This window comes from Penaeus vannamei, chromosome 23 (assembly GCF_042767895.1).
Source record: "Penaeus vannamei isolate JL-2024 chromosome 23, ASM4276789v1, whole genome shotgun sequence".
NCBI classification, from domain to species: domain Eukaryota; kingdom Metazoa; phylum Arthropoda; class Malacostraca; order Decapoda; family Penaeidae; genus Penaeus; species Penaeus vannamei.
Window position 1 is genome coordinate 5,835,064 of NC_091571.1, and position 10,000 is coordinate 5,845,063.

Below are 10,000 nucleotides of genomic sequence, written 5' to 3' on the forward strand. Positions count from 1 at the left end.
CTTCGGATCCGGAAAATTACGTCCATATGATAACGTTTAATGGGATTATTGTCTGTGGTTCGTCTTTCTTTCTTTCTTTCTTGTTTTATAGTTTTCGGTTTATTTATTGTTTTTTATTCTTGGTTCTTACGTTTTCTTGTTTGTTGTTTTTATAGTTTTCGGTTTATCTATTACTTTTTTATTCTTGGTTCTTAGGTTTTCTTGTTTATTCTTTGTCTGATTTCTTTTCTTTCCGTTTTCTTGTTTGTGTTTTTCCCTTCTTTTTAGAATCTCTATCCTCGGTTTTTGTTTTTCTCTTCTTCTTTCCCTATTTCCTTTTGTTTTATTTCTTTTTCTTTTTTCTTCCTTTTTCTTTTCACCCTTTTCTTCATATTTCCTGTCTTTCTTATATCATATCCCCTTCTCTCTTATTCCTTTTTTTCTTCGGTTTCCCTTGCTCTTTTCCTTTACTTTTATTCTTATTTATCTTTCTCATCATTCCTTCGATTTCCCCTTTTCCATATCCTTTCGCTCTGTTTTCTTATGCTTCTTATCTTCCCATCCTTTGATTTCCTCTTCATTCTATTTTCTTATCTATCGTTCTTATCCCCCCCCCCCTCCTTCTACTTTTCCCATGTTCCTTCCCCTGTGCTCTATTTTCTTACTCTTCTTCCTCATCTCCCCTTTCTTCTATATTTCCTCTCTTCCTCGCAACGTCTCGAGTCTTCTGTTACGATGACGACGCACCTTTGGGAGACGTAAAAACATTTGATTGACGCACTCCCTCGCTCTTTTGTCTTTTTACGAAAACTGCGGCCTCAAGTGTCGTATATGCGTTCTAAATTCGCAGCTACACTCTTTGGTGAACCGTATGTGACATTCCCCTTGCAAAATACCCTTTGCAAAAAAAAAAGGGGGAATTTACATTGCGTAAAACGAAGACAAGGATTCATTACCATTTGCTTTTCCTCTTGTTAAGTTCCTTGTTGTTTTCGCTGTTCCGCGGAATCAAGTGGTTAAGTCTGAGCGTCATTTTCGGTGTGCGGGAAGGTGAAGGGATGTTCTTTTTCGCGTGCGAGTTAAACGCTAATTTGTCTCTCTCGGGAAGGAGGGAAGGAAAAAGACGGAAGGAACTGGCAGTCGCCCCCGTAAACACAGGCGCTTGGGCTTTCGTTACAGCTTTCGAAAGAACACGACGCGCCGTAACAACGAGTTCTGGGCGAAATAACCGTCGCATAAAAAAGGGGAAATGATCTGGCAGCGACGCGTAAGTTATCCATTATCAATTTATGGGCGTGGAAGGCTGAAGCGTGGATTTTATGACGCTGAACGCACATCGTGACGGATGTGTTGTCACGAACGCAGAAACTTCGCCTTTATCGCACGTATTTATTTATTTCCGTGTGAAATTTATAACGACTTCGCTTCTTCGCTTCGTTCAGCATGCGTGTGAATTAACGTGATGTATCATACAATAGATAGAATTTATATTTTCTAAAGACCAATAGATCTCACCAAGCAGACATGCAATCAAGCATTTGACATCATTCGTAGCATCTAGAAAGTCACTGACTCAGACTGCTTGCACGAAAAAAAAAACTAAGAAAAAAGAAAAGAAAAAGAGAGAAAAAAATATATATATATAAAAGTAAAACAAATAAAAGTAACACGTCTTAAAAAAGCAGATCCACAGCGTGTCTGCAATTGCATGCATGATTTCAATTCCACCCCGAAGCGAGTTCAACTCCCATTAGCCTGGAGACTGTTAAGGGCATATGCTTTCCGTGTTGCAAAAGCTGCACGGGAATGGTTGCAGCCACAAAAGGGTCGTGGGACCGAGAGGCGTTTCGTGAGAAATTCTTAGTCGTGTTTCTTTGCGGTTATCGTCATTGGCGAAAGGTGATTGATGTTGTTTGTGGTATTGGTATCATATTTTCCGCTTATTATTTATTTCTGCATTCTAATAAATGACTTAAGATTTATAGGCCAGCTCACGTTACTTTTTACTTGTATGGTGAAAAGTAACATATCAACTATCACACCCACACACGAACACACACCCACACCCACACATACACACACATACACCCACACCCACACCCACACACACCCACACTCACACACCCACACCCACATACACCCACACCCACACACCCCTCACACCGTATCCCAAACCAACCCAGACCTCGACCGTACCTAATCCACCGTGCTTTTCTCTCCCCCTGCAGCTGCCGTCGTGTTGCTGCGCCTGTGTATCGGGGTGAGTAAACAAGGGCATCGGCGTGTGGGATTCGATCTTCCTTCGCTGTTGACGTTCTTATGACACCTTTTTTTTCTCTTATACTTGTTTGAGAAGCTTTAGTACTATGTCACGATTACAGTTTATTTCACTAAATATTCCGTATACCCACACAGACACACACATGCACACATATATATATACATATATATGTGTGTGTGTGTGTGTATGTGTGTGCATATATATATATATATATATATACATATATATATATATATATATATATATATATATATATATATTACACACATACATATATACATACATACATATATACATACATATACGTATGTTAGCCTACAGTAAATAGTTTTCATGACTACTTTCTTGTAGTTATTCTGTCAATGATTTCTTGATCTTGTGTCTCTGTCTTTTTCAATGCAATTCGAAATCCTCGTTTTCTTCTCTTTACCTTTTCTATATTATTTTATTGTAGAAGGCATGTGCTTATGAAAGTGATATTATATTATGTAGATGACAGTATCCTCCTTCCTCCTTTTTCCCCTTCCCCATTCTTCTTTCTCCTCTCCTTCTCTCTTCTTCTGTTTTCTTCTCACTTCTTCCTTCTCATTTCTCCTCTCCGTCCTCTTCCTCCTCCTCCTCCTCTTCATCCTTCTTTCTTCACCTCACCCCTTTCTCTTTCCTTTTACTACCTCCGTTAAATGAAATCAACATTTTCACATTTCTTGAATTGACTGTCCTCTTTTGTCCCCGTCTGTATTTTCATTTACATATAATTCTTTCAATATAGTTCTTTCCATCACGATTACCCTAATCACCGTCCTCTTATTCCACAATCCAATCCCACTCTCTTCCTCGACTATCCAATTCCACGTCGACTTCCTCTTATCTCTCTATCAACAATTTAAACCAGCGAGTTTCCTTCAATAAGCTGAACATCTTCTTCTTACCAGGTGATCGCTCAAGCTGAAGACGAGGCATTCACAAACGGTCTGACAGCAGGTAAGCTTCCACTCCCTTTAGAGTCTCCGTAAAGCTTCGGTCACAGCACGATTTACTTCGGACACAGACAGGGCACCAAGACCCCTCGATTAAAAAAAAAAAAAAAAAAAAAAAAAATGCTTGTGGGGGGTGAATAACTCACTGTGCTTTTGTAAACTCAGAATGACAGTTTAGTTCAGGAAAAGACGAATGTGTTATCAAAAACTCACTTCCTGACGACATATAGTACTATGTGTGTGAACAACGAAAAAAAACAACCAAAGTCTTAGTTCAACAAAAGACGAAAGTGGTAATCAAACCTATCCATTGCCATTTTTCACTTGACAATCCCAACCACAAACTAAACCATGAACTTACCAACTTCTCTGGACAGCTTGTTACTCTACGTGTTTGTTAACTGGGTTGTGAGAATCTTTCAGATACTCCGGGAGGGTCAAAGGTTGAAGACTCGGAAGGTTTCTTCTACGATAACCAAGCGGAGAACTTGTGACACCGAGGCCTTTGGTGGCACCAGCTGGGACATCACGTGACACCATGACACTGACAAGACTGATGAACAGGAGCGAACCAGTCTGACCATTGACACATGACACCGTCATTCGACTTCATACTGACATGCACCATTTGTTTAATTGATTGTAAAATTTAATTTGGCAGCTTACATCTACACATATGTATACGTGTACTTATTGAGAATGTCTGGATGAATATATATATATATATATATATATATATATATATATATATATATATATATATATATGTGTGTGTGTGTGTGTGTGTGTGTGTGTGTGTGTGTGTGTGTGTGTGTGTGTATATATACATGTACGTGTGTGTGTGTGTGTGTGTGTGTGTGTGTGTGTATGTGTGTGTGTGTGTGTGTGTGTGTGTGTGTGTGTGTGTGTGTGTGTGTGTGTGTGTGTGTGTGTGTGTGTGTGTGTGTGTGTGTGTGCGTGCGCGTGTGCGTGCGCATTTATGTGTGTATGTGCTTGTGTATGTTTGTACGATCGCATGTAAATTTATGTATGTACGCGCACATGTGTCTCCCTATGCGTGTGAACACGTACACTTACACTCAGACCGTGTTAATACAACTGATTTTTTTTCGTAACTATATTCCAGTAACATAATCCCTGAGATTTAAAAGCTTTACACAAACACGATGAGGACTAATCAGACCTTCGTATGCTTTCCCCTTGTTTACACAATTACCATTTTACAGTTGACATCATCAGGATCGGCGATGAGGATGACGACATGATAGTTGGTGTTGCTGGCAATGATTACCCGACGTACGCTGAAGTCCCTGACACTTCCTTCAGGTAAGTGGAAAAGTAGGATCTATGAATAGTTGTTATTAGTTTACATGACCACGGAGTGTATGATGCTATTTGCAACATGTACCTCGTACATTTTTACATATTTATTTTATCTTTTATTTCTATTCATTTCTATGTTTTTATAAATTTATTCAATTCTCTTTTTCGTTGTTGTTGGTTATCAATTTAATCTAATGTGTTTATTTCTACACATCTTTATAGGTGTGAAGACCAGCAGTCCCCAGGTTACTTCGCTGACCAGGAAGCTGAGTGCCAGGTCTTCCACATTTGCGTCGCTCAGGGTCGTCGGATTCAGAAGTTCTCTTTCCTGTGTCCCAATGGCACAATCTTCGATCAACAGTACCTTGTGTGTGTTTGGTGGTATAGCTTTGACTGCGCTCAAGCCTCCCAGTTCTACAGTGTTAACGATGGCGTCTTCAGTGATACAGGATCTGCAGCATCACCCGATGGAAGCAACGTTGGTAACCCACGATTCTCTGGCGCCACTGGTTCTGTTGGAGGACAACCAGGTTCTCCTAGAGAAGGTGGTTCTGCAGGTTCAGGAAGTGGGTTCCCTAACCAAGGACTCGGTGGTTCAACTGGACAAGCAGGTTTAGCAGGACAGCCAGGTTCCTTAGGACAACCAGGTTCAGGTGGACAAGGTACAGCTTTTGGAGGCCCAGGATCAACAAATGGATTTGGACCGGCAGACAGGCGCCCTGGTTCGACTGGGGGAGCAGGTACTAGAGATGGACGCCCTGGTCCGACTGGGGGAGCAGGTACTAGAGATGGACGCCCTGGTTCGATTGGGGGAGCAGGTACTAGAGATGGACGCCCTGGTTCGACTGGGGGAGCAGGTACTAGAGATGGACGCCCTGGTTCGACTGGGGGAGCAGGTACTAGAGATGGACGCCCTGGTTCAACTGGGGGAGCAGGTACTAGAGATGGACGCCCTGGTTCAACTGGGGGAGCAGGCACAAGGGATGGACGCCCTGGATCAACCGGAGGAGCAGGTACTAGAGATGGACGCCCTGGCTCAGCCGGCAGAGGCCAAGAATCCCTAGGCCCACAAGGTGGATTCCCTGCAACACAAGGTGGATTTCCCCGTCCCTCTGCATCTGGACAACCTGGACAAAACAACTTTGGTCAAAATGTTGCAGATTTCCCTAGACAAACACAAGGACAAGGAGGATTTGGTTCACCTGGTTTGTCTGGCAATGCAATAAATCAAAATGGATTTGGTCCTGGGCAGAATATTGGGGATTCTGGTTTGGGCCAAGTACAGGGCAGTTCTGGCCCAGGTCAAGCAGGATTTAGCTCACAGCAACCAGGTCGTGGTATTGGCCAAAATGGATTAGGCCTGAGTCAGCAGCAACCTGGACAGACTGGATTTGGCACAACCCAGGGTAGCTTTGGTCCTCAAAGGCCTAGTTCTAGCCCAGGTCAAGCAGGATTTGGTCAAGGCCAGAGAGGTTCCACCCCAGGGCAGAGTGGATTTGAACAAACAGGATTTGGACCAGGTCAGAATCAGGCAGGTCTTGGTCTAGGTCAGAATCAAAGACAACCCACTCCTGGTCAGAGTGGATTTAGCTCTGGTCAGCCAGGATCTGCTCCTGGACAAAATGACTTTGGTTCTGGTCAAGCATTTATTCCAGGTCAAGGGCTGACAGGTTCAACACCCTCTCAAGGTGGAATTGGTTCTGGCCAGACTGGATTCTCAGGTCCTGGTCAAACTGGAACTACCCAAAGCCAAGGATTTGGGCCAGGTCAGACTCAAACAGGTTTTAGGCCAGGTCAGACGCAGGCAGGATTTGGGCCAGGTCAGACACAAGCAGGATTTGGGCCAGGTCAGACTCAAACAGGATTTAGGCCAGGTCAGACACAGGCAGGATTTGAGACAGATCAGACTCAAACAGGATTTGGGCCAGGTCAGACGCAAGCAGGATTTGGGCCAGGTCAGACTCAAACAGGATTTGGGCCAGGTCAGACGCAAGCAGGATTTGGGCCAGGTCAGACTCAAACAGGATTTGGGCCAGGTCAGACACAGCCCGGATTTGGACAAGGCCAGAAGCAATCAGGTCAGACACAGACTGAATTTGAACCAGGTCAGAGACAGACAGATTTTGGCCCAGGCCAGAACCAAATTGGATTTGGGTCAACTCAAACAGGTCCTGGTTTAGGCTTTGATGCAGGGCAGTCACAGCCAGGCTCTACTCCAGGCCAAGGTGGATTTGCTCCTGGACAAGCAGGGTATTCAGGCCCCAGTCAGACTGGATCTGGACAGAGCCAGCCAGCCTTTGGCACAGGACAGACGCAAACAGGATCTACCCCAGGTTTTGGTTCAGGTCAGACTGGATTTGGACCTGGGCTGAGCCAAGCAGGTCAAAGACAGACAGGATTTGGTCCAGGCCAGAGTCAATTAGGATCTGGCCCAGGGGTTGGTCCAACACGTGGCGATCAAAGTGGAGGCCAATTTGGCCAGAGTGGATTCTCAAGCCCTGGCCAAGTTGGCACTGGACCAAGTCAGGCAGGAATTGGTATAGGCCAGACAGCCCTAAATCAAGGCAGGCCAACTCAAAATGAAGGGAGTTCTGGACCAGAACAAAATATATACCGACCAAATTTGGGCCAAGCAGTTCCTCAGGGGCAAAGCCAGGGAGGAACAGGTCAGAATCAATTACAATTTGATGCTGTACCAGGGCAAGATCAGAGTGGTATAGGTCAAAATCAAGGGCAATTTGGAACAGGTCTGGGCCAGAATCAGTTCGCTCCAAATCAAGGTCAAGGAGGATTTGGCACAGGCCCTGGACAGTTTGGTCAGAGGGAAATTGTTGCAGGCCAAACACAACCAGGATTTGGCCCTGGTCAGAACCAAAATGAATACCAATCAGATCAACAGCAAACCAGTTTTGGCCCTGATGTTTCAAGCCAGAGTGGCCAGGGATCACCAAACTTTGGTACTGACTTGAACCAAGGTGATGTTGGTCTTGGTGTGAGTAATGTAATCCAGGATGGAATCAGTAACCAAGGATCAACTAGACAAACAGGAGACTCTCAGGGGCAGGATATTGGGTATAACTATCCCACTCCTGAGACGAGTCTCTTCATTGGCTCTGGTCCTGCACAAGCAGACTTTGGAACATCAGGCATTGATGGTACTCTTGATGTACAGGACTTAAATCAAGATGAAATTTTACTCATAGATGATCAGGATTCTTTTGACGGCAGTTACCAAGGTGAAGGTGGTTTCCAACAGCCTGGTCAGCAAAATGACTTTTCAAGCAATAACATTGGCAACACTGGTATATCCGGAAATCCAAATGAATTTTTACTGATTGAGAACCAGGACCCTGCTATCAACATAGGAAATATCCAAGATGAAATTATTGTTCAACACTCTGAAATTCCAACTTCTGGTGGTAATTTAAACAATTTTGGAAACACTGCTATTCTGACTGGAGATGCGGGTACTAACGCTTTTAACCCAAATGTCCAAGGTAATTCAGGATATCAGAATGAACAAATCCAGGGCAACCAAGATTTCCAAGTAAATAACAATGTCCAGGGAAATGAAATTCTCCTCACTGATGATAATGTAGGATTCTCAGGAAACCAGAATATTGCAGAAGGAAATGGATACAGCTACCCAGACCCAAGTTCAGTTTCTACTGGTACTTCATTAAATGACAACCAACAAACATTTAGCGTAAATGTTCCACTTCCACCCCAGTCACTTGGTCCCATTACCTCTGGACTGCCTGGTGTCTCAGATGACACAATTTTCATATTCACTTCGAATAATGATAACGACAACCTCGGTACCACTCCATATTCCGACCTTCCAGCATCAAAGCCAGCTAGTGAATCCCACAGCCAAGCAGAAGCTCCTGTTCCAGCTGGAGGGTTTGAACCAGCCATTACAAACTTTGGTTCTGTTTCACCTGGAGGACTAACCCAAACTACATCAGGAGATTTTGGTCTTTCTTCAACAGGAGGCATCACATCGAACAATGCTGGTGGTGTACCTCTTCCTCCTCAGGACTACATTCCCCCCACACAAGAATTTGCTGCACAGGAGATTACCAACTCACAGGGGTCTCCTCAATTTAGCTTCTCTGGCAACATCTCGCCTAATACATTCTCATTTTCCTCAACACCTGTGTCTCTTACAGACAGCCTCAAGCAGGAAGTGGTAGCTCCTGTCACTCAGGAAGCAGACTCACGATTCACTTTCCCTTCACAACCAAGCATAGGCTCAACTCTTGATTTCTCAACCCTCGAACAGGGATATCTCCCTCCTGTGAATAATGCCGGAATTAGTAACAATATCCAACCCTCAAACTCGCCTTCTTTGCCTGAATCGTCCCCAGGCTCCATTTCATTCCCAAGTTCGTCACCATCTCCCTTCCCTGGTAGTGGTTTCTCTTCCACACCCTCCTTGCCCTCTTCCTCCTACCCAGGGGATTCAACTTCATCTCTTGAGCCTTCTGTATCAACCTCCCCACAAAACCCAATAAGTTTTAACCCAGTGTCCTCAGTTTCTTCTCAGTCACTACCTGCTGGTTCTCCCATTTCTGGGAATGGGGTAAATGTAGGAACCACTCAGTCCTTCCCTGCTGGTTCATCTGCTTCTGGAGATGGAGCTAGTGGAGGAAACTTTGGAAATGTGGGTATTCAGCAAGGAGGTCAACAAGCCATTTCAACTCCTCTGGACCTTGGATACCTTCCTCCTGTGTCAGAATTCACAAGGAACACCCGGCAAACAGGTCAGCATGATAATAAAATCTATGTCACGCCCCTACCTGGTGTGGAAAAGTCCTTCAGAGAGGTATCAGGGCGAAGGGCATTTCGACCCTCTGTACAGATCACTGACGGAATGGATAAACTTGAGTTTAAGCCCAAGACTCCTGCAAAACCCTTTGGACGGGTGTTCTTCCCATCCAACCGCCGAAGTGACACTGCTCCAGTGAGGTACATCGACAATTCACGGAAATCCTTCGTGGCGACCTCCTCGTCTCCCTTCAACCCCTTCAACCAGTACAGCCTTTCCCTAAGGTCCTAAAATCTTTTGCCAAATATTACAACTGTAAACACAATCTTTGCCATCATTAGAAGTAGCGAAAGTTACCATAAGGTGTATGATCATAGGATCATGTTTTGGTGCGACTATAGATTTAAGTTAGATTTATGTGTGTGTGACATTCTAACCCTGAGGCTTAGTGCTGTGCACTGCCCGACTACCCAGTCTTTCAGCCCAGATGTCTTGAATAACTGAAATTATAAAGAAAATATGAAAATATGTACTATTGATTAAAAATCATAATTCGAATGTATTCAAGATTTCTAGCCGCAGTCTGTCATTAAATTATTAACCCTTATTTCAATCGCTCGCAGCTGGTCAGCGAGCGAGCAGTTGTTGTATGTTGTGTTCGCTGTAGTG

General features: G+C 44.1%; 1 protein-coding gene across 2 annotated transcripts in view; it reads left to right on the forward strand.

Annotated features, from left to right (window-relative positions):
- The window catches only part of LOC113826110 (uncharacterized PE-PGRS family protein PE_PGRS54), a 25,706-nt gene that overhangs the window by 15,603 nt on the left and 103 nt on the right, over window positions 1-10,000 (forward strand). Inside the window, exons 3-6 of one of the 2 annotated variants that reach the window (XM_070137614.1) lie at window positions 2,208-2,239; window positions 3,193-3,241; window positions 4,464-4,563; window positions 4,783-10,000. The exon at window positions 4,783-10,000 is cut by the window's right edge and continues 103 nt beyond it. In XM_070137614.1, coding sequence (XP_069993715.1) covers window positions 2,208-2,239; window positions 3,193-3,241; window positions 4,464-4,563; window positions 4,783-9,622 — 5,021 coding nt within the window. In that variant the 3' untranslated portion in view covers window positions 9,623-10,000. The remainder of the gene's footprint in view (window positions 1-2,207; window positions 2,240-3,192; window positions 3,242-4,463; window positions 4,564-4,782) is intronic. The other variant, XM_070137615.1, reaches the window with a different exon arrangement.